At 40.0% G+C, this 25045-nt stretch overlaps 1 protein-coding gene across 2 annotated transcripts; it reads right to left on the reverse strand.

The window, feature by feature from the left end:
- Positions 1-3426: 3426 nt before the first annotated feature.
- LOC120309025 (sulfotransferase 1C1-like) lies at positions 3427-23638 on the reverse strand. 2 transcript variants are annotated; one of them, XM_039345810.1, is made up of 5 exons: positions 23299-23638; positions 15996-16126; positions 11388-11481; positions 10741-10921; positions 3427-4198 (listed from the first exon to the last, which is right to left on the reverse strand). In XM_039345810.1, exons 3-5 carry the CDS (start codon positions 11394-11396, stop codon positions 4086-4088), a joined length of 303 nt encoding a protein of 100 aa, XP_039201744.1. In that variant the 5' UTR covers positions 11397-11481; positions 15996-16126; positions 23299-23638; the 3' UTR covers positions 3427-4085. The 2 variants fall into 2 exon arrangements, with proteins under 2 accessions (XP_039201744.1, XP_039201745.1); XM_039345811.1 differs by lacking the exon at positions 15996-16126.
- Between the last annotated feature and the right edge of the window lie 1407 nt (positions 23639-25045).

Genomic DNA, 25045 nt, shown 5'->3' on the forward strand with positions numbered 1-25045 from the left:
TTTGTTGGCCAGACAAACAGAGTGAGGTTATTTATTTATTTATTTATTTTGTATCTTCTTTTCTCTTGAGGTTAGTAACAGTCATATTTACTTCACACACAAAGACTCTGCTTTCAAATCCACAACTGATCTTCCTGCTCCAGTATCCACCAAAAACGTTGTCTGTTTGCCCCCTATATTTAAAGTAACCAATGGCTCAGGGGGGGCTTCCTTCAAGCCAGGTCCTCGTCAATCTGACCAGTTAGTCCCTGCCAATCCAATTCCCTCAATCTCCCTGTCTCTATTCCAATGTCCCATTCCTCAGACCATCTCTTACACTCCCTGGACCATCTCTCACATTCCTTGGAGCCCCTCTCTGCCCTCTACCCATGAAGGGGGAGTGCATGGGGGGCCCACTGCCAACACCTCCACATCCTCTGCCTTCTCTTCCTCTCCAACCTCTACCTCGCATCTGCCTTCTTGGACATTCTTTTTGCTAATGACCTCCCTCCTTGCAATTAGCACACTGGTTGGGTCCCAGCATGATCCCTCCTTGCAACGCCACCGCCAACAACTCAATTTTCTTATGCATTCTAGCATCTCTTTCCTGTTTTTCCACCTTATCCCTATTAACAAACACCTTCCTGGCCACCTCCAACAATTCTGTAGTGTTCTTTCCTAATGCTCCTTCTAACTAACCTCTGCAACTTCTTTCTTATATCTTCATAACTCTGTGCTATGAACCTCTCATTCAACATTCGCACATTGTCTGCACTCCTTGGATCAACCTGTGTATAAAGCCCATAAGCCTCAATCAGCCTTTGCAAAAAAACTTTCCGGACTTTCATCTGCCTCCTGCATCACAAAAGACGGCTTTAACACATTCACTGAAGGCTTTCCAGCCTTGCAAAGAGCCTCTACTACTAAATTCTGATATTCCTTTAACAAAGTCATGTGTGCTGGATTTTGTGTATTCCATTCAGGGTCCTTTTCTGGTGCCCTGGCTTCCATCTCTGGCTGTATATCCCGCACAGCCGGCAACCTATCCTTCAAACACTGCCTAACAGCAGCCTTCCACTTCTCCCTTTCCTCGGGAGTCAACAAAATATTCAACAATTGCTCCTCTTTACTTACTTCTCCCCTCACATTTACAGAGAGACCTTCCAAATCCCCTTCCTCCTTGGGGGCTGACAGCCTCCCCCTTTCTGTTTTCGTCTCACAGCTGGCTGCCTTTCTTCGGACACAGCAGGGGCAATCAGCCCTTCCTCCGTCAGAGCGGCTGCTGGCTCTGCCACAGCCGGCACTGGGGGGGGAAGGGGGAGAAAGGTGGAACGTAGGGAGGAGGTCTGAGAATCAACTCCTCTACCTCCATCCTTATCTCCTTCTTAGCATCTGACACCTTAGTTTCTGAAATCTTCACATCTTTCACTCTTTTAGTTTGTACTTGAAGCTTTTTTTCCTTTGGGTCTAGCCACACACAAATGAACCATTTCAGCTTGACATTGCAATAACTCATCAGCTCGTCCTGCTACTGCATCCCCCCAACTGATCTATATACTAAAATTGGTTAGGATAGTTTTCTTAAAAGTCCCCTCTGGGGGCCACCCCACATCCATACTACGGCCCCCCATCCTAACACACTGCCAATGACCTACAGCGCCGGCGGTAACTAGTAGGGAATGCTCTGGCTTAACCACCCACACAACCTAACACGGACTTCATTAGGATCGCCGTCCCGAGTCCAGGAGAGTGATCAGGCCCCCTCTTCTATCTTCAAGTGAGATAGGTACCATTACTTTAAACACATACTCGCCTGCCTTGTAGCTACACCCATCCTGGCCAGGAGTTGGTTCAGACTTCCTTTCCTTTCCCAAAGGGTTCTTGGACTGGCCTTCAGTACTGTCGGCTCTGCTGAGAAGCCACAGCTGTCTCCTGGAGGAAACACACCCCCATGGCGCCTGGAGAATTGTTCAGAGATGGCTTACCAGCAGGTCCGAAGGGTCCAGCCGTCCTCAGCGAAATATCGCCTCACTCAAGCTTTTCCCGGCCAATGCACCAGAAAATGTTATAGAATTAAAAAAAAACTTGAATCAGCTCTTTCAGGAAAGGGAAGTTTATTGCGCAGGTTCAGAGAGCCATCCTGGCTGAAGGAATCTGAACTCAGATTGTACATTGATGACCATTTTTATAACCCTTCAAGCAGAGTTATTTCCTGAGCAGGTCACATGCCTACATTCTATAGGTCCTTATTCTAACATGGGAAAACTACTGGACAGATCTATAATCGATAGCTCCTCGTTTACATTGGAATGTTTTTAGCAATCAGCAATATATCAAGTGTTAAGCAATTTAGATACACCATGTGACAAGCAGTTAGTAATATATCATGTGCAGAGCTGGGAACAGGATGTCTGGCCATCCTAAATTTAAAAGTTGTCTTGTAAGCAAAACAAACCTCCCTTACACACACAATCTTTGGTGGGCCATCTGCTTTTTACCCATATTCTTTGTCAGACCATTAATATTTTTCCAGGTACCACTTTATTCTCATTTCTCTAGAGCAGTGTTTCTCAACCTAAGCAACTCCTAGGACTCCAAGGTCCCTCTCACAGTTACTGTTTTTGAATGAGGTATTGCCTAATCTTTACTTGTACTTTTGTTTTTTCCTACCTAAGTGTATAAGCCTTGTTTTTCTCCACATTAAATTTCATGTTGTTGGATAGGACCAGTGGTGGGATTCAACCAGTTCTCACCAGTTTGGCAGAACTGGTAGGTAATTTTTTGTTGCCTAGGCCCAGAATGGACTTCTGGAAGCGGCATCCACACAGAGAACCGGTTGTTCACATATTTGATTCCCACCACTGGATAGGACCTATTGTTCAAGTCTGTCAAGATCTTCTTGGATCCTGAGCTTATCCTCTGGGGTATTGGCTATTCCTGCCAGCTTAGTGTCCCTTTCTATTCCCTCATCTAAGTAATTTATGAAGATACTGGGCCTAAGACGGAACCTTGTGGTACCCACTGCTTACTTCCCTCCATGTAGGTGTAGTACCATTAACAACACTTGAGTATTATTTGTCAGCCAGTTACAAATCATCAGGGGGAGCACTCTGTTCATGCACATCTTTATCTTTTTAAGTCCACATATATTCCCTTGTGCTTGCAAAATGACACAAATGTATTTGACTTGTTCCCTTGCTGCATGCTGGATAAGAGATGTGTGACCAGGGGAGGGAGAGAAATCTTTCCCAGTTTCAGCTTCCATGGAGGAAGCTGAGCCAAACATCATAGCAGCAATCATATTTAGCTGGGCAAAACTGCTATTATAGAATAAGCAATACAGTAGTAGGTTTTTGCTACTGGATCTCCTCATCTATCATCTCTGTCTGAAGGAATGTATGTACTAGTATGCCATGTGTTTGTAAAAGAATAGTGTGCGCATATAAGTGTAATTACCTATTTGTTTATTTATTTATTTAGCATATTTATCAAGCCTTCCATTTCACAAAACCATGATTCTGGGTAGCACATAATATAACAACTTCTAAAACACCATAACAATCTAAAAACAGTCAAACATATAGTAAATAAAATAAAAATGGTAAATAAAATAAACATAAAATATATGAAAGAGAGCCATATTTGGCCCTTCCCTGTGTGATTGAAATATCAGGAAAATATCTCAGAAAAGTGACCACATTTTTAAAGTGTTATTTCACCTTCTTTTCTTCTCCTCCCACTTTCCTTTTGAAATGCTTTTCCTACTAGCAGCTGTTTTAAGCAATTGAAAAGAAACTTTAAGTAAAAATTAGAAGTTTTTAAATTAAAAACTGGACAACCATCCTTTTCTTAGCATACAGTACAGGAAATGAGAGAGAGAGAGACAGACAGAGACCAAGCAACCCATTAAGAGAATTTCAGCAAAAGGAAATTGAATTGCCAGTGACAAATGCTTTTGAACAAGAATTAGTTTTTTTTAAAGAGATGCACAGTAAAGCTTGGATTATCATTTGTGGTACCCATGACTTATTTTATTAAATGCATGGAAGATTAATAATTTAAGCAAGCTTGATTGAGAAGGCTGCATGGAGGAGATAGAGCTGCTTTTACAGCTCTGTACGGAAAGTCAGACCACTGCCTGCCAGCAACTGACTACAGATGCCTTCCAGCTGCTCACTTTGAGACACTGTGAAGTGCTCCTTCCAGTCACCAACAATGCCTGCAGAGGGAAGGGAGGGGAGAAACAAACTCAGTTGCCAGGTTTCCCCTGCTATTTTTCTACCATTCTAGCCCAGCAGGATTTAGTTAACTTGTTTTTTGAGTAGCTCACCTTTCCTATTTGTTTCCCACACCTCTCAGTTGCATCTCAACATTGCAAGGGTCACCTTTCCAAAATTTGACACCCATCATGGGTTTGGGATTAAAGCCTCCCCAGGTGTCAACCTTACCAGGTAGAGTAGACAGATATGAAACAAGACCAGATAAGTTCATTCTACTTAATTTAAAGCTACATTGACAGAATCTTGCAAGTCTGAAAGTACAATTTCCTGCCATCTCTTTTTTTTTATTAAAAAGTTTTATAAGTTTTACAAAAAGAACAAAACCATACAAAGACAAAAAACAACATATACAAAAAAACCTAAACATTACACAACAAAACCCCCTTTCCCCACCCCCCACCCAAACACCCCCCCTTCCCCCCCCAGAGCTTCCCAGAGCAGAATATAGGCTTAATTAAAAAACAATTAAAAAATTATATTTATAAAAAATATATATATAACATTAAAGCATATATATATATATATATAAAAATGAAGATTATGAAAAGGCTATATAATATTTTTTATATCCAGTTTAAATTGTATAAATTTTATCCACTTATCCCAAACAGCAAGAAATTTCTCTTGCGTTTGTTCCTTTAAAAAAGCCGAAATCTTTGCCATCTCCGCCAAATGAGACACTTTAAGAAACCATTCCTGCAATGTAGGCAAAGATTCCTTCTTCCAAAATTGTCCTACTAACAGCCTCGCAGCTGTAATCAAATTTAACATCAATATAACCTCCTTTGTATCACAATCAGTAACTATACCCAACAAAAATAATTGCGGAGTAAATTTTACCCTCCTCCTAAAAATTCTCTGGATATTCCACCATATCTTAATCCAAAATGCTTTTATCTCTCTGCACGACCACCAAATGTGATAATAAGTAGCGTCCATGCAACCACATCTCCAACAGTTAGGTTGTAAGTCAGGATACATAAGAGACATTTTTTGTGGATCAAGGTGCCATCTATAAAACATTTTATAAAAATTCTCCCTTAAGTTCTGTGCTTGTGTAAATTTGACATTTCTGACCCAGATGGTTTCCTAGGTGTCCAATGAAACTGGCTCACCAAAGTTCTGCGCCCATCTGATCATACAATCTTTAATTAGTTCCGTTTCTGAATCCAATTCAACTAAAATGCCATAAATCCTCTTAATGTGGGTTTGTCTTTGATCCTTCACTTGCTTAATAAAATTTTCATCTTCTCTAAGAATACCCACCTTACAATCCACCTTCCATCTATCTACTAATTGCCTATATTGGAACCAAGAATAAATAATATTTTCTTGCGCTAACTCTTCCCGTGATTTTAACTGCCAGTTTTGTCCATCCCATCTAAGTAACTGTCTATAAGACACCATATCCATTTTAGCACCCCTTTTTATTCCTTCTATCGCATGCCAGGGTATAGCCCATAATGGTACTTTAAAATCACTTTTATAATATTTTCTCCAAGTCCTAAGTAAAGAAATTCTTAAAATATGAGCTTTAAAAACCCAATCCATTTTTTTATTAAATATTAAATAGGCATGCCACCCAAAAAGTAAATCCCATCCCTCTAGATGGAGTATCTCAGGATTTGTCAAATTTACCCAGTCACTAATTAGTGTTAAAACCACCGCATCATAGTATAATTTCAAATTCGGTGCCTTGAGTCCACCCCTCTCACGGAAGTCTTGCATAATTTTAAACTTGACCCTTGGCTTTTTCCCTGCCCAAATAAATTTATTAAGGCCTTTCTGCCATTCGCTTAGATTAATCTCATTCTTCAAAATCGGTAGCATTTGAAACAAAAAGAGAAACTTGGGTAGACTATTCATTTTTATCACTGCAATTCTTCCCATAAGGGATAATTGCAACTTCGCCCAATTCTTCAAGTCTTTCTGTACCCTAACCCACAACCTTTCATAGTTATTTTTAAATAGTTTTGCATTAGAATCAGATAACATCACCCCCAAATATTTTACCTTATTAACAATTTCAAAACCCGTCAAATTAATCAAGGTCTGCTTCTCCTGGCTAGTCATATTTCTAGATAAAATTTTAGTCTTGTTGACATTAATCTTAAAGCCCGAGACCAAACCATAATAATGAATCAATTGTAATAACTTTACTACAGAATGAGTAAGTTGCGACAAAATAACCACCAAGTCATCCGCAAAAGCTCTTAACTTATATTCTTTTTTATTAACTTCTATTCCTTTAATTTCCTGCGACTCTCGAATTTTGATTAACAATATTTCCAATGTTAAAACAAACAACAACGGTGATAATGGACATCCCTGCCTGGTACCTTTCTCTATTGTGAAAACCTCTGACAACCCTCCATTAACAATAAGTTGTGCCGTTTGTTTTTGATATATTACCGTAAGAGCTTGTACTATCTTTTCACCAAAATTCATCTCCTCCATTACTCTTAACATAAAATGCCAATTCAATTGATCAAAAGCCTTTTCAGCATCTAAAAATATCAACCCTGCAGGGACTTGGTTGTTCTTATCTAAATATTCTAATAAGTTGATAATTTGTCTAACATTATTTTTCATATACCTTCCAGTTATAAACCCAGATTGATCTTTATGCACAAGTTGATGCACAACCGTCAAAAGCCTATTTACTAAAATTTTTACAAATATCTTATAATCCACATTTAGAAGAGATATAGGCCTATAATTCTTTGGTAAAGTAAGATCTTGATCCTCTTTTGGAATCAGTGATATAAAAGCACTACGCCATGAAGGAGGAATCTCTAGACCCTGTAAAATATCATTAAAAAGATCACCTAATGGCTGAATCATCTCCTCCATTAAAGCTTTATAATAAACAGCTGTTAACCCATCCGTACCTGGTGCTTTCCCTGGTTTCAATTGCTGAATTGCTAACGCAATTTCCTCCTTAGTAATTAAGCCATTAATTTCCTGCTTCTGATCCTCTGTCAATTTGGGAAAACTAGCCTCGTTTAAGTATTTATTTATATCTAAAATTTGGACATTGGTAGATTTATATAATTTTTGTTAATACTCCAAAAAAGATTTCTTAATCAATTCCTTCTGAGAAACTAATTTACCCTGATAATTTATTTTATCTATTATTCTCTGTCTCTGTTTCTTTCTTAGCTGATAAGCCAACCATCTCCCTGGCTTGTTAGCATTACAAAATGTATTTTGTTTCATAAACAATAAGTTGGTTGCAGCTTGATCTGCTAACAACATATTAAATTGTGTCCTTAATAACTTTACAGATTCTTTAATATTTTCATCAGAAGGATTTAAAATCAAAGACTTTTCTTTTAATTTAATTTCATCTTCCAATTCTTTACGTTTCTGAGTCTGCTTTCGCTTATGATAATTGTTCATTTTTATCAAAATACCACGCATAAATGCTTTACCTGCATCCCATACCATTGACATTGAAGTCCCTTTATACATATTTAAAGCAAAATAATCCTTTAAACACTCCTTTAACTTTTGAACATTCTTTTCTTGTCTAAATAAATTTTCATTCACTCTCCAGGATCTTCTCTCCTCTTTTTCTTGAGTCAGCTCCATCCAAACTGGGCTATGATCCGTCAGCAACCTAGGAAAAATCTTTACATTCTTTACTCTATTATATAAGTCCGTTGTAGTAAAAAAAAAAGTCAATTCTTGAGAAGGATTGGTGTCTATCTGAGAAAAAGGTGAAATCTCTCTCCTCTTGATTACATTCCCGCCAATAGTCCCTTAGTTCCCAGTCCTCTTTCATATCAAAAAAGGCTTTAGGTAATTTTGCATGTTTAAAAAAGGGAGAAGAACCTTTCTTGTCCCTTTGTGTATCTAAGACACCATTCCAATCACCCATTAATACCACGGATCTATAGTCCAGCAAAGTTATTTTTTGATGTAACAACCTATAAAATTGTTCCTGTTGCTGATTTGGTGCATAAAGTCCCACTATAAGTACTTTCTTACCATATAAGCCAAGTTCAATCATCACATATCTTCCTTGGGGATCCGATTCTACCAGACAAGCTGGTAAATTTTGCTTCACGTAGATAACAACTCCCCTCTTTTTCCCCAGAGCAGAAGATACAAAATGAGATCCCAAACGAGCATTAACTAAATATTTCTGATCCTTAAGTAAAATATGAGTTTACTGTAAACAAATAACATCATTGTTATGTTGCTTCAAATAATAGAAGATTTTTTTCCTTTTCTGAGAAGAATTCAATCCGTTAACATTCCAGGTCAGAAACTTTGCCATCTCCCTTAGCCAGGAGCCCGGAGAAGACACCTTGGAGATCTGCCATTGCTGCATGTGTTGCATAACTCTTGGGTCTTGCTCCTCCCATCGGCAATGATGCACTTTCAGAAGAAGCTTCTTTAGCCTCTTTCTTATGTTGCTCCTTCTCTTTGCGTCTATAAGCTGCACGGGTCATTCTCTGCTCTTTAACCTCCGTTTGACGTTGCCATTCAGCTTGCAGCATCCCAGCAGAGACCAAACCTAACGCCTCAGATTGCTGCTCCGACTCTTTGCCACTCAAAGATTTCTGAACAGGTGGAGCTGAGCCTGCACCCAGGACCGTATTGTAAAACTCTCTGGCTTTGTCAACCGTATTCAATCTGTAACGTGTCCCCGCATGGCTCAGAACAATACCCATCGGGATTTCCCATCTGAATGGTATCAATCTGGTTTTAAGCTCATTAGCCAGAAAAGAAAAATCTTTCCTGTTTCTTAAAATCTTTGATGGGATTTCCTTTAAAATAATAATATCTTGAGTAGCAATCTGGAATCTCTTATTATAAAAAGTTTGTACAATTTCATTACGCAGAGACTTCTTTGTAAAATAAATCACCATATCTCTGGACAAGTTCTTCTGCTTCGCAATCCAAGAGTTGACTCTATAAATTTTTTCCACTTCTCTGCGTAACTCTCCTTTATCCATATTCAGAGCAACAGCTAAGTCAGTAAGCACCATCTCCATCAAATCTTGATTCATATCTTCCTTGAGGCCTCTAATCCTCAAGGCATACTCCATCTGTCTGTACTGAAACATAAGCATATCTTCTTGTGAAGTCTCCACCTTCCTTTCCACATCTTGAATTTTGTCATCAAAAGAGGAAACTTTATCTTCCACTTCCTCCAATCTTGCATCCAGCTTCACTACCACCGTAGCCAAGCCTGATACTGCTGCAACTATATCTTGTCACAAGATGGTATTATTAGCTTCTAATAAGCCCTTTATCCCACTTATCTCTTCTTTAATGTCAGATTTAATATCAGATTTAATCTGCATAACAAATTGCTTCATTTCATCTCTCATTTGAGACATAGCATCCCCCATTATCCCTTTAACCTCTTGTGCTGACAGGCCTGGCAGAGGAGGAGAAGGTGGTGGCTGAGCCGGTGGTACATGTTTAAGTTGTTGTTGTGGTTGTGCAGTAAGAGCTGTAGGAGAAGAAACCACTTTAGGTGTTGTCGAAGACAGCTGTCTCTTTGAAGCCATTTTATATGACACTGTTCTCACTTCCCTTCTCCCCAAGGAGGGGGGAGGAGGAAAAGATTTTTTTTTTCAAAAAAACAGCACCAACATAGTCCTTAAAAAAATCCAAAGAAGAAAAAAAGAAAAAAGTCAAAAGAAAAATCCAGTACCAAGAGCAAAAATATCAAGAGCAAAATCATTAAAATCCAGTTGCCGGGGCGACGGCGATGGCGGCTAATTCTTAGCCATCCAGCTGGGAAGGTGTCGGAATCGCGGAGCCCAGCGCGTATCAGCTGGCCCGCGGTTCGCAAATCCCTTCCCGGGCAAAGGGAAGGGATAGAGAACGCAGGAGTAGAGGTAGAACCCCTGAACCCCCTCTGGATTTATTCCTAGAGGGGGTGAAAGGAGTGTTCCCTCGGAGCTCCTGCTGATCTCCGCCTCCCAGCTGTTTTTGCTTCCTTTGAAGCAAAAGAAACCGCCGCCTCTATCTCCGTGAGTATAGCGTCTTGGTGAGTAACTTTTAAAACGGACAGAGCGGATTAAAGGATTCTTTTTTTATAATTTAGGGTTTTATTTCTTTTTCTTTTAGTTAGTTTTGGTTAGTTTTGGTTATTTCTCCTTTGTTCTTTTTTTTTTGCTACGGAGAGAGGAATTAAGATGGCGTTTTGAAAGTGTCGGAGTTTTTTTTTCCCATCTCTTTTACAGCTTGAGAAATTAGGGTGAGTCCCTCTGGGGCTCTTGCCCTACCCACTGTCCAGCTGCAGATTATACTGTCTCTTATTTGACCAGTCCCTAGGCAGCATCTCTTTGCCCCACCTCCAAAGGTCTTTCCCATACTGTATGCTATCACATCAGGTCCCTGCCAGTGTTGCCAGCCAAGACCTTCCCTGCCGCATTTTGAAAGGTTCATGTTTGATTGCTCTGTTCACTCTCTCCATCTGCCCCCTGGTCAGTTGCAATCTAGTTTCCATTCTCACCTTTTCTGAGGAAGGGTGACACGGTATGGTCCATGAGACAGGGTGACACAGTAGCATAATTAGCCATTGTGATTCCTTTCATGGTCTCAAACTTGGTGTACTCCAAAATCTGATTCAGAACTGGTTCTTGAATCTCTAGTTCCAGGAACTGGGCTATTTTCCGCATTTCCCGAATTGGATCCTAGGGAAAAAACTGAAATGGTTAACAGGAAGGAAAAATGTGATCAGATTACTGGCAGGAGATTTGCCGTGTTGGTTTGAACCTCTTAATCCAAAACCTTTGTCGGCCTTTCTCAAACATTTAGCTAGGAAGAATTCTTGAAATTATTTTCAAGCCTCAAGGAAACATTGCATAAAAAAATAATAAAAACAAAGTGAAATTTTCGTTACACGATTCACATTTATCATCCAGTTACAACAATAACAACGTGACAGTCAGGCAGCTAAGTTGTGGTGCGTAAGCATTCCCATTCCTGGTAATGCTGCTATTGCATAAGAAACAAAATTTATTATTTTTTTAATCACCAACTCTTGCAGAACCTTAAAATTCCACGGAATCCCATTGAGAAAGACTGATCTGTATCATTGAATGATGCTCTCTTTTTTTGGCAGCAAATTTCTTTGTTACAGAAAGGAAAGCTTCTCACCTCTTTCATGTCTTCGTAAAAGAGATAGAGTATTGGGTGACGCTTCTTGGCCTCCCACCAGCCTCAGACATGGCACAAAGATCTCTCAGATAAACTGAAAGATAAAAAGGACAAGTACAAAAAATGGAAAGAGGAAGACATAACTAAGGCTAATTATCAGCAGACAGCCAGAACATGCAAAGATGAAGTCAGGAAAGAAGACAAGCTCAGGATCCAAAAAGATCTTGACAAACTTGAACAATGGACTCTATCCAAACAAATGAATTTTAATGTGGAGAAAAGTTTTACATTTAGACTTGAAAAACCAAAGGTATAAGTACAGATTATGCAAGACCTGACTCAAAAACAGTAACTGTGAGAGGGACCTTGGAGTCCTAGTGGATGATCACTTGCATATGAGCCAGCAGTTGTTGCAACAGCCAAAAAGGCTGATATAATCCTGGGTTGTATAAACAGAGGTATAGAATCAAAATCACATGAAGTATTAGTACCGTTTTATAAAGCCCTAGTGAAACCACACCTGGAATACTGCAACCGGTTTTGTCACCATTCTACAAAAAAGATTTTGAGACTTTGGAAAAAGTTCACAGAAGAGCAACTAAGATGATCAAAGGCCCGGAGACTTGAACATATGAAGAACGGCTGCAAAAGTTGGGTTTGGCTAATCTAAAGAAAATAAAAAATAGGAGTGACATGATAGCAATATTCCAGTATTTGAGGGACTGTCACAAAAAGAGGGGATCAAATTATTCTCCAAAGCACCAGAGGGCAGATCAAGAAACAATGGTTGAGAAAAGCAACCTGGAATTAAGGAAAAACTTCCTGACAGTGAGGACAATTAACCAGTGGAACAGCTTGCCTCCAGAAATCATGGGCGCTCCATCACTGGAGATTTTTAAGAAGAGGCTAGACAGTCACTTGTCTGAGATGGTATAGGTTCTTCTGCTCGAGTAGGGGGCTGGACTAGAAGACCTCCAAGGTCCCTTCCAGCTCTATTCTATTCTATTCTATTCTATTCTATTCTATTCTATTCTATTCTATTCTATTCTATTCATTTAGTAACAGTTCGAAGTTGCAACAGCAGTGAAAAAAGTGACTTGTGATAGTTTTTCACACTTAGGACCATTGCAGTATCCCCAATGACCACAGTTCAGATGCTTGGCAACTGGCATGTACTTACGATGGTTGCATTGTCCTGGGGTCATGTGACCCACTTTTGCGATCTTCTGACAAACAAAATCCATGGGGAAGGCAGTTTCAGTTACATAACCCTATTCCTAACTTAACAACTGCAGTGATTCACTTAACAACTGTGGCAAGAAAAGTCATAAAATGGGGCAAAATTCACTTAACAACTGCCTCACTTAGCAACAAAAATTTTGGGCACCATTGTGGTCATAGATCAAGGACTACCTATAGAACAAGACTTATCGTGTTGTTGTTAATTACGAAGTCGTGTCTGACCCATCGCGACCCCATGGACAACGTTCCTCCAGGTCTTCCTATCCTCTACCATCTTCTGGAGTCCATTTAAGTTCACACCTACTGCTTCAGTGACTCCATCCATCCATCTCATTCTCTGTCGTCCCATTCTTCTATTGCCCTCAATCTTTCCTAGCATTACTGTTATGTCCTAAGCCTGTGAAAGCAGGCTCGGGGCATTGCAAGGTCCCGGGCAGGTGCAAGCTGCCCGGGACCAGACTGGCTGTCGCCAGCACTCGCGCACATGCGCGAGTGCAAGTGCGCCAAATGTTGCAGTTTGGCCCGGGAATCGCCTATAAAAAGGGCAGGGAGATTTGGGCGTCGTCGGCGTCTTGTAACCAGTATGCTGAACAGAAATAAAGAGGTTCCTGAGAACTACAACTGCTTCTCGTGTCATTGCCATTTCGCGAAGGACTTAACAATTACGCCCTTCTCCAGTGAGTCCTTCCTTCTCATTAGGTGGTCAAAGTATTTGAGTTTCAACTTGAGGATCTGGCCTTCTAAAGAGCAGTCAGGGTTGATCTCTTCTAGGACTGACCGGTTTGAACGCCTTGCAGTCCAAGGGACTCACAGGAGTCTTCTCCAGCACCATAGTTCAAAGGCCTCAATTCTTTGGCGCTCAGCCTTTCTTATGGTCCAATTTTCACAGCCATACATTGCAACTGGGAAAACCATGGCCTGGACTATACTCACTTTTGTTGGCAGGGTGATGTCTCTGCTTTTTAGAATGCTGTCTAGATTTGCCATAGCTTTCCTCCCCAGGAGCAAGCGTCTTTTAATTTCTTGGCTGCAGTCCCCATCTGAGGTGATCTTGGAGCCCAGAAAAATAAAATCTGTCACTACCTCCATTTCTTCCCCATCTATTTGCCAGGAATTGAGAGGGCCGGATAATCTTATTTATACTTTATAAATAAACACTTCCAATACCACACAATGTGAGGGTCAGCATGTTGACTGCAAATTGCAGATAAGTTGCAGACAAATATTTGCACAAGGACTCCTTTTGTCTGTGATGAGGTATTGCACACCTTAGAGGGCTAATATGCCATCTATCCATCGAAATGCATATCTTGCAATGAAGGGAATTACTACAGCCTAGCATATCTATTCATAAGTTAGCCCTAATTGTGCAAGTCTGAAAAGTCTCACAACTTGTTAACTTTTTTAGTCATGGCCCCCAAATCAGCAACCTGTGCACCCTTTTTTTCTGGATATCTTATTTTCCTGATAAAGAGTTTTTTGTCAATTCTACTCTACATTTGAAAATAACATACTGTAAATGCCGGCGTATAAGGCGACTTCCGCGAGCGCTGAAATTGGCGCCAAAGATGGGGGTCGTCTTATACGCCGAGTCATCTTATACGCCAGAAATACTGGTAGTTTCCGGCGTATAAGACGACGTTCTAGGAATGCGGCCCGGCTATAAAGACAGGGGTCGTCTTATACGCCGGGTCGCCTTGTACGCCGGCATTTACGGTAATCTTCAGGGAGATAAATAGGGGACCCTGACATCAAAGTGGAGAGAGGTTTCCTCCCCCAAAAGACCCTGGAAATAAAGGTCTACATGCTATGCTACTTAAGCGTTTTGTTTAAATAATATTTAAGGAACTCATTAGTAAAAGGACACACGAAAAACATAATTGGACTGTTTTTGTTGTTGGGCTTACAAAACAACTGATGCGAGAGCAAAAGAAAAGGCTTGAGGAAGGAAAAGGGGAAAATCACTTTGATGATAATTGATTCAGTAGACCAGGCGGATGGAAATTTGACAATCATTTATCTGAAATGGTATAGTGTTTTTTGCCTGAGCAACTCGATAGAAGACCTCCAAAGTCCCTTCCAACTCTGTTATTTTATTCCGTTCCGTTTCTGTTTCTATTTCTATTATTTCTATTTCTATTATTTCTATTTCTAAATATACTGCATGTACTCTGGTCCATTGTATTCTGCTTTTTCCTACATCTATTATCTCTCTGGGTTGATATGATCTGCAATAATGGTTAATATCTGTAGCTTGGATATAGGATGAGGGTGAAGATTTGTTCTCTGAGCTTGTGGAATGGTTTTTGAACATTTCGTTAGCAGGCTAGGTGACATCTTCAGTGGAATGATACAGCAACTGACACTGAATGGAGCTGGGGATTCAAAGGATGAGGGGCTAACTGGTTCATTTAACATTTATCTCTGATCACATGAAGGCCTTATAAACAGAACATTTATAACAGTTTGTTTAGTGACTGTTCAAAGTTACAATGGCACTGAAAAAAGTTACTTATGACCATTGCAGCATCCCTGTGGTCATTGAATCAATGTTCACATGCTATTTATGATAGTTGCAGTATCCCAGGGTCACACAATCACTTTTTGCAACCTTCTGACAAGCAAAGTTGAAGAAGCCAGAATCACTTAACCTCCGGGTTACTAACTTAACAATTGAAGTGATCCACTTAATAACTGTGGCAAGAAAGTTCATAAAGTGGGCAAAACTCACTTAACAAATAACTTGCCTAGCAATAGACATGTTGGGCCGAATTATGGTCATAAGCTGAGGATTACTTCTATTTCCTCCGAACTGTGCCACATTTCTGAAAACCATGTCATAGAATGGTTTATCAAACTATCCCAAATGTATGGCCATTTGCGGGATTACCGTAAATGCCGGCGTACAAGGCGACCCGGCGTATAAGACGACCCCTGTCTTTATAGCCGAGCTGCATTCCTAGAACGTCGTCTTATACGCCAGAAACTACCAGTATTTCCGGCGTATAAGACGACTTGGCGTATAAGACGACCCCCGTCTTTGGCGCCGATTTCAGCGCTCGCGGAAGTCGCCTTATACGCCGGCATTTACGGTACCTGCTTTGGGGTAAGAGCAGATGAGAAGATCATCCGGTCGTGCCTGGAAGCTTTTTATCTGGTCCCAGTGTTCTGCAGTTGTGGTGGGCAAAGAAACTCCTTCAATCTCTATCAGTGAGCAACGTGTGACAAATTTGGGGTCCAAATCTTCCAGGGTAGAAGGTAGCTCCATATTCTGGTTGTGGAGAAAAAAGAAAATATCAGTAAATTTTGCTTCCTGGATTTTATCCCAGTGCCTTTCCTTTGCTTCGTTCAGTTTTTTGATCTTACCAGCAGGTAAAAATTATTCTGTTCCTCCAACGTCCCTGTCCTTCAGGCCAACCAATAATTCTTCTTTTTATATGCCTCGGGGTTTGGCTTTCTTCCAGGTCTGTAGACCCCAAACGCCTGAGTAGTAAAGACTGAAATGGAGAAAAATGTTTACTTAATCCTAAATCTACACTTTGAGCCTGGACCTTCCCCTATGTTAAATGAACAACTTAGCCACTCATGCTTTGAGTCCCCAGCTCCATTCAGTGTCAGTTGCTATATCGGTTGAGAAATGATTCCAGATGTGCTGAATGCCAGAGAGGAGAGAGAGGGGGCACATCCACTATTATTATCACTGGTTGCTAAAATATTGCTGTTGTTTAACAAAATACTTATTCAAAACAAAAGTCCCTTATGCTTCTGTGTATGTGATAGCAAAATAAATACATTAAATATAGGGTTTGAAATCTTTTGCATTATTTAGGAAAACTTCCACATCCCTCCTATCCTGGGTGCAAACAGTGTTCTGTATAACAGTGTTCTGTACAATAAGCTATAGTAGCTACCGGTGATATGATTGAGCTGAATAGGATCCTTAGCTCACCATTTAACTAGAATGTCTAGGGTGGGCAGAGGCTGTATGATGTACGTGCAAAATAAGCTCTGCCAATCTAAAAGTGAAAATAAATGCCAGCCCTGCCCAAGTTTCTCCAGGAAAAATGAAGCTGAGATCTGAATCACTTCTCAACTGATACAGCAACTGAGTTGATGACTCAAAGGTTGAGGTGCTGTATCATTCATTAAGAGTTTCCAGAAACAGGCTCTAGATCAGTGGTTCTCAACCTTTTTATGCCGCGACCCTCAACCAGTTGTAAGTCGAGGACTACTCAACCGGTTGTAAATCGAGGACTACTCAATTGGTGCAGCAGCGTTTGCAGAATGGGATTTTTGGCGGGCTCAGCAGGGCAGAGACAGCCTGGACAATTCCTATTGGCTTTTGAAAGCCAATAGAATTAGACTCTATTCAAGAGAGTCTATTCTATGGGCTTTCAAAAGCCAATAGAATAAAAGGGAGTAGCACAGCTAAGGAAAAGGGGGGGAAAATGGCGGACTGCGTTGTTTGGCAACCCCCGTGAAATGGTCGTTCAACCCCAAATGGGGTCCCGACCCACAGGTTGAGAACCACTGCTCTAGATGGTTGGATCAAGGTGAATTAATTTCATTTTGTACAAGTAGAGAAACTATAATTTAGCAACCTGTCCTTTGACTAACACCTAGGTGAGCATGTCTTTTCATTTCAAGTTAGTTCCAAGATGACTATCAGATTGGAAATGGAGAATTCCACCTTCTTATATAGATTACTCCTGCCCTTCTAAGTGATGTGTCTTAAATTTGAGTCAGATAGAATTTGAAGCAGGTCATTATGCACCCAAAGATGGAAGTCTCTTCTTCCAATAGTACTGAGAAGAACTGGTCATTCATTAGAATTACATATAGAACTACAGATTTGTACTCAAGTTCCAAACAGCTGACAAATTACCTTCATGGAACAATTCATTCCAAAATCTACAACAGGTGCAATTGCATAATTTTCCAGAACACCAGGGTAATTTCTTTATCTCTTTGTTTGAGTTAGTAAATAGGATAAGAAAGCATTCATATTTTTCTACTGTTGTGTGTGTCAGATTAGTGTTCAGAATAAGGAAACATTCTTCTTTTTTTATTTTTCAAGGAAGCCGAAAACTATATATTTGCAAGTGTGCTTGCCTTACTAATTTATTGAAAATTTTTAAATTTTTACAAAAACAAATCCCCTTCCCGTACCCCCCCAACCCTACCTCACCCCCCTCCTCCCCAACCTCCCAAGCCCTCCCCTGAACTTCCCAGAGCTTACAGGCTTAATTAAGAAAAAAACTTAAAACACTTTTAAAACCTAAACAAATTTAAATACAATCATCATTCTATATAAACTCCCTCCAAAAACGCAAATTTAAACATTACTTTCTTTGAATATCTATGCCTATAATATAAAATCTAATTTCTCCCTCTTTCTTTTCCTAATACAAAAAAATAAACATATAAACCTTTGTTATACATTAAAACTAAATACTCTTAGAAAACTTAAAATAAATACATATTTCCTTCAATCTTCATAATCTTCTCACCTATCCAAAAAAAAAAAAAAACTTAAAAATCCTAAACAAATCTAAACAAATTATTTTCTCTTAAAAATATTAATAATAATATTTAAAAACTTGAAACACTTTTAAATCCTAAACAAGTCTAAATACAATCATCATTCTATATAGACTTCCTCCAAAAACACAGATTTAAACATTACTTTCTTTCATAAACAAATCTAGACATTTAATTAAACAAATTATTTTCTCTTAGAAATATTAATAATAATATTTAAAAACCAAATTTAAGCATTACTTGAAACTTAAACAAGTTATACTCCCTTCGAAACACAAATTTATTAGAATCCCCTCACTGAAATAAACAACTTGTAATCCCTTCAAAACACAAGTTTAAACAATATTATCATTAAAGGTTTAAAACTTAAAGCTGAAATATATTATTATCCCAAAACACATGTTTAGACATTACATAAGACATTTTCCAAAAACGATATAAGTTTTACTTCTCCGACAATCTCAATAGTAAACTTCTTGTCTAAAGTTCTCATTCAATATCCATAATTTTCTGTCCAATAACCAGTTACATCCACTATAAACACAAACTTCTTATCTAAAATTTTCATTCAATATCCATAATCTTCTGTCTGATAGCCAGTTGCATCTACTATAAGCACAATCCATATCAGTCTCTCTTGCCCGCAAGCATCGAAAAGAATGCGTGGAATTCTGCCCTTGAAGATCGCTCCAAAGAGTTTGTAAGTCCTGGTTGACCCCCAAGCTCAGGAATCAGTACCTGTGAAACTTCCTCAACCTCCTTCTTCTGTTGGTCTTTCTCTTTACATTTATATGTTACTTTTTCTTTACATTTATATGTTGCACCAGTCTCAAGGACCGATACCTGTAAAACTTCCTCAGTGAATTCCTCCTTGTGTTGATCTTCACAATTATAAGTTGTACAAGTTATCCTCTGCCCGTTCCTCTCTTGTCGGTGCCCCTCAAGCTGAAATTTCCCAATTTCCATTTCTGAAGATTGCTCCAAAGACTTTGTAGGTCTAACTTCCGAAGCCAATACAGGTAAGGATTCCTTAAATTCCTCCTTGTATTGATCTTTACAATTGTAAGTTATACAAGTTATCCTCTGCCCGTTCCTCTCTTGTTGATACCCCTCAAACTGAGATTTCCCAATTTCCATTTCAGGCAGCAATTCCACCCTTGAAGATTGCTCCAAAGACTTTGTAGGTCCAACATCTCCCAGAGATTCAGAGACCACTGAATATGAAACTTCCTTAACCTTCTTCTGTTGCTGCTTTTCTTTGGAATTATGTGCTACACAAGTTGTCTTCTGCTCCTCAATCTGGACTTGTTGAGACCTAATAGATGGCGATGCACATACCCCCAGGACCGAAGTATAAAAATCTTTTGCTTGAGAAACAGTATTAAGTCTATGACATGTCCCCAGGTAGTTCACCACCATTCCAGTCGGAACATCCCATCTGAATAGAATTTTTCTCTTTTTAAGTTCATTTGCTAGAAAAGCAAACTCCTTTCTTCTTCTTAAAATTTTAGATGGGATCTCCTTAAAAATTATGACATCTTGTGAAGCAATTTGAAATCTCTTCTTATAATAGGCTTGCACAATTTCATTGCGTAAAGATCTTTTACCAAAGTAAATTACCACATCTCTTGGCAGATTCTTCTGTGCTGCCACCACAGAGTTAACCCTAAATAATTTTTCAATTTCACTAAGTATTCCCTCTTTTTCTTTATTCAAAATCAATGCAAAGTCCTTTGCAACCATCTCTTTCAAATCTCCTTGCAAAGACTCTTCCAGGCCTCTGATTCTTAAGGCATATTCCATTTGTCCATATTGAAGCATAAGAATCTCATTTTCCATTTCTTTTTCCATACTTTCAATTTTCCCCTCCATTATGTCCACTTTTTCAGCTACCTCTTCCACATGGGAGTTCACCTTTTCAAGAACAGAAGCAACTCCTTCTAAAGCCAAAACAAAATCTTGTCTCAAGATCTTATTATTTTCCTCTAAAATCTTTTTCATTTCTGCCCTAATTTGAATTATAACATCTCCCATCATGTTTTGCAAATCCTTCATAGTTATTAGCTGACCCCCAGAAGAGGGTAAAACTGTTGATTTAGAAGCTGTAGAAATCCCTGGACGCTTTGGAGCCATCTTAAAGAAAAACCTTTAGCCCTTCTTAAAAAATTATAAAAATTCCTTCAAAAATCATAACTCCCTCCAAAGAAGGTCATTATAATAAAAAGAAAAAAGGGGGAAAAAAAAGGAAGAGAAAAAGAATTAAAAAAAAGCTTTACTCCTTCTTAAAAATTGCAAGAAATTAAACAGAAAAAAGTCCTTCAAAAAAGGGTCATTACCATAAAAAGAAGGGAGAAAAAAAAATTAATTAAATAGAAAAAGTCCGTTCCAAAAAAAATACTTAGAGATACCAAAAACAACCATTCCAATCATAAGAAAATAAAAAGGGAAAGAGAAAGGAAAGAAAGAGAAACACCAAAAAGCCTGCCGGTCAGCATTCTAACTTCAGAAAAAAAAACACCGAGAGATTTGCCGATCGCCATTTTACTTTCCCTTTCAACAAAGAAAAAAAAATAAAAAGAGAGAATAAAAATAGAAGCAAGTCTTAAAACTTAAAATCCAAATAAATCAAAGAAAGGAAAAACTAAATCCTCTACTCAGCTCTGTCCGTTTATAAAAAAACTCACCAGTTCTCTTTAAGCACGGAGGTGTTTGCAGCGGCTCGTTTTGTCCCTGAGGACAAAAACAGCTGGGAAGCGGAGACAAGTCTGAACTCCATGGGAGCACTCCTTTCACCCCCCCAAAAAAAACTTGGGGGGTGCAAAAGAGGCTCTACCACTATTCAGACACTCTCTACCCCCCCCCTTGCCCGGGAGGGGGATTTTGAACCGCTGAACAGCTGGTGTCTGCTGTTCATAGCGGTTCTTACACTTACCCAGGAGAGAGGCTACAAAGTAGCCGCCATCGCGCGCGCAAAATCCACCGGAAGTCCTTGCCTTACTAATTTAAAGATAAAATTTGCAAACCTTTAATAAGTTAACCCTATGCAATAACAAATAAGCACCATGTGTAGATCTTAATTTAGTTTGTTTGGGCTCAAGAGTTCATATACACATATGTGCGTATACACATCACACTCCCCCAGCATCTCTCCCTCCCTCTCTCTCTCTCTCTCTCTCTCTCTCTGTGTGTGTGTGTGTGTGTGTGTGTGTGTGTGTGTGTGTGTGTCTTTGAGTCACCTGGTGACTGCCTGGACAGGTTCCTGAAGATTTTCAGCAGTAGTTTGCCATTGCCTGTTTCTTAGGGCTGAGAGAAAGTGACTGGTCCAAGCCTATCCAACTGGCTTCATGTGGAACTAAAACTCAGTCTCCGGGTGTCTAGCCTGGTGCCTTAACATTAAACTGACTAACTTCCTTTAGTTATACTGGGTGGGAATTTTGCAGGACAGTAACTAGATTAAAGATGGTGCCAAGAGTTCATGAATTCTAGTTCTGTGTTAGATACAGACCCAGTTGGATGATTTGATGCCAATCACTTTCTCCCAGCCCTAGTAAGAAAATAGCATCAAGTTACTTTCAAAACATTTTTTAAAAATCCAGCAAGCATTTATTCTTTACCAGAAGTCAGGGTTCACTCAGTTAACCATAACAAACCCAAAACAACTTCCTGGCACTTAATTACTAGGCTTGATATATGAGAAAGATAGCATGTAGCCTCTCAGACCATCCCCAAATAAGATTTTCAAGAGATAAATTAATGTCAATGTTAGGTTGTGTCTAGACCCTAAGGTCATATTTGGCCTCAAAATGAATGTCAGTGGACATATTCTAAAAAATAATGGTATAAGATCAGAACCAACATTATTTTTTTCCCAATTAAAAACCAAAGAAAAGGTTTCATTATTAAGAACCAAACAAGAACATTGGACTCAAAGATAATGATTTGGGCGATGTGTGGTAAATAAAAAACCGTATACACTTTCTACAAATAAATTACAGTAACAGTTTAACAGAGTACTTTGAACTTTACTGCTGCTTAACCTATTAACTATTTTTTTTCTTTCATATATGTAATGTATGACAGGTCAATAGGTTTGCAAATAGATGTACCAGCTTATAGATTTTAAACCGGTTTGCAAGGGGGGAAGCTATTATTATTGCAATAGATTTGTCAGTATTTAGCTAGGAGAAATAACATGTATTTTTGTCCTTGTTTTAATTCACCTTTTCTTTAATGGTTTTGTTTAATTTTGTTTAATTATTTTCTTTTGGATTTTGTGTTTAACTTTTTTGAATAAAATTGTTGACAAAAAAAGCACCAACATTAAATTTAATTTTACGTACTGCATACTTCATACAGATGGGAGAGGAATAGTTATTAATCTTTTCTGAAGGCTGGGAGGCTTCCTTGCCCAACTGGTTGACCACAGTATGAACAGACTGCTGGACTAGAGAGGCCAGGGGTTTCGTCCAGCAGAGCACTGCTTATGTTCTTATATTCAAATTAAATATACTTTATATGATAACTTTCCACTCATATCTTCTGGATGCCTTACTTTTGCTTTGCATGGTGAAGAAAATAGAGGTATTGGTCAGCTATTTTGCATAATTTTTTAAAATATGTATAATTCACTTATTCAGTTGAAAAGAAGATTGAAGCTGATTGCCCAGTTTTCACATATGAGAAATATCTACCGGAAACTTAGAAGTATTTCCAAATCGGCCTCAACAGATACGCTCCACCCAAATCCCAGTTTGAGTCTTGTCTGAAGGCCATCTGATAGGAGACTAGTGGGCTTCCTTGTGCAATTGGTTAGTCACTGTGAGAACAGACTGCTGGGCAAGAGGGGCCAGAGGTTTGATCCAGCAGAGCACTGATTATGTTCTTATATTCAGATAAAATATAACTTGCATCATAACTTTCCATTCATGTCTTCTGGATGCCTTCTTTTATTTTGCATAGTTAAGAAATGTGGTGTAGAAATCAGAAATCTTGGTCAGCCACTTTTTTACAATTTTATTTTATATATACAGTCAATTTATTCAGCTGAAAAGGATGGGTAAATTGGATGGCCAGTTTACACATACGAGAACTATCTACAATACAAGTATTGTTGTGATTCCGTGCCAACCTGTGTTCGCAACAGCTGAGTCTGAAGAATCTGAGGAGGAGGTGGAGGAGGTATTTGAAGGGCGATCGGGGCAGAGGGAGGCTGGGATGAATTACAGGACTCACGGTTTAATGCAGAGCCTGGGCCCTCCAGTCATGTTCCTGATGAAGCTCAGCTGTGTGAGGAGAATGAGTCAGACTCGGAAGAGTCACACCTGAGGGACTTGCTAATTGATGCTCACACACGTCGTCATTTAGCAAGAGAAAATCAGCAGCAATCAATACGACGCCTCCAGAGTAAAAGGAGAAGGCGATGAGAGGCCAACGCCTTGGGACTGCTGAATAAAGGGAGGAAGTGTGGGCGGTGCTGGTTGCTGAAGGCAACCATTTGCAAAGTGCTTCTTGGAATCCTGGTCTGTTCGTCTTGCTTGTGACTTCTCTTCTGTTTGCATTGTGTTTCTTGTGGACTATTTCATTCCTTTGAACTTGAGTTTTGCTGTTTGTGTTTTGGACTATTTGACAGGTTTGTCACCCATATTAAAAGGGGTTTATTCTGTTGTAAAGTCTCCAGCCTATTGCATCAGCAGGAGTTTGGTCCTTGTGCCTTTAACAAGGATGGCAATAGGCTGGGATAGAACAGTTTGCCTTCAGCCTCACCCCCTACTATCATGGAGCAGCTAAGTGCTGAGAACGCCCAGCTCGCCCAGCAGCTGGCTTTGTTATCTGCTCAAGTTGTTCAGCTATCCGCCCAGGTTACTGCTGCTCCACCACCACCCAGGAGAAAATGCCAAGTGGCGAGGCCGGACAAATTTGATGGCAACCTGGACATGTTTCCTGTGTTTATGGGACAACGCCACCTGTACATCAGTGTGAAAGCAGATGATTTCCCCACTGACCGGGATAAAGTGGGGTTTATGATAAGCCTGCTTTCTGGTTCTGCAGCTCGTTAGGGCACACCCTTGTTAGCCCAACGTAGCCCATTGCTAGACAACTTTGTGGGGTTTTGTGATCATATGTGGTTGATGTATGAGGACCCCATCAAGACTCAGACAACTACCCGGCATTTGAAAGCCCTGAGGCAAGGCCGACACCCCCTGCAGGGCTATATCAGCGAATTTCAGCTGCATAGCCAGGATTCAGCCTGGAATGAGGCTGCGCTCATGGACGCTTTCCAGGATGGCTTGTTGGAGGAGATGTTGGATGAGTTGGCCCGGGTTGAGCTTCCCCCAGACCTTAATGGGCTCATTCATCTCTGCCTGCAGATCGACGCCCAGCTGCAGCAGCGAAGGAGTCGCCGTGCTACCCCAGAGATCTGTATGGCCCCCGTTGTGAGTGCGACCCCAGTCCAGAGGGAGGAGCCAATGGAGTTAGGTGCTGCCAGATCTCGTCTATCGGTGGCAGAGATGAACAGGCGACGTTCGGGGGGGTTGTGTTTTTACTGTGGGGACATTTGGCTGCTTTCTGCCCCAAGAAGCGACGAGGGGCATCTGTGACGGAGCCGGTTCCAAGACTGCCCTTGGCTTCCCTGTCGGGAAACAGGCCACACCCAATCTAAAAGGCCTTTTGGGTCGGGCATCCCGCAACTCCGAATCACATCCTTCTGATGCTGCCCACGGACCCCCAAAACATTTGCTCTTGGAGGCGTGCCTTCTTCTTCCTACATTGCCCAAGGAGATTCCTGTCCACGCATTGATTGACTCTGGGGCCACTACAAACTTTATGGACGCAGCATTTGTGGCTAAATGGACGATTCCCCAATGCCCGGTGGA

Source organism: Crotalus tigris, unplaced genomic scaffold, assembly GCF_016545835.1.
Source record: "Crotalus tigris isolate CLP2741 ecotype Arizona unplaced genomic scaffold, ASM1654583v1 scf7180000017977.1317863, whole genome shotgun sequence".
Lineage (NCBI taxonomy): Eukaryota > Metazoa > Chordata > Lepidosauria > Squamata > Viperidae > Crotalus > Crotalus tigris.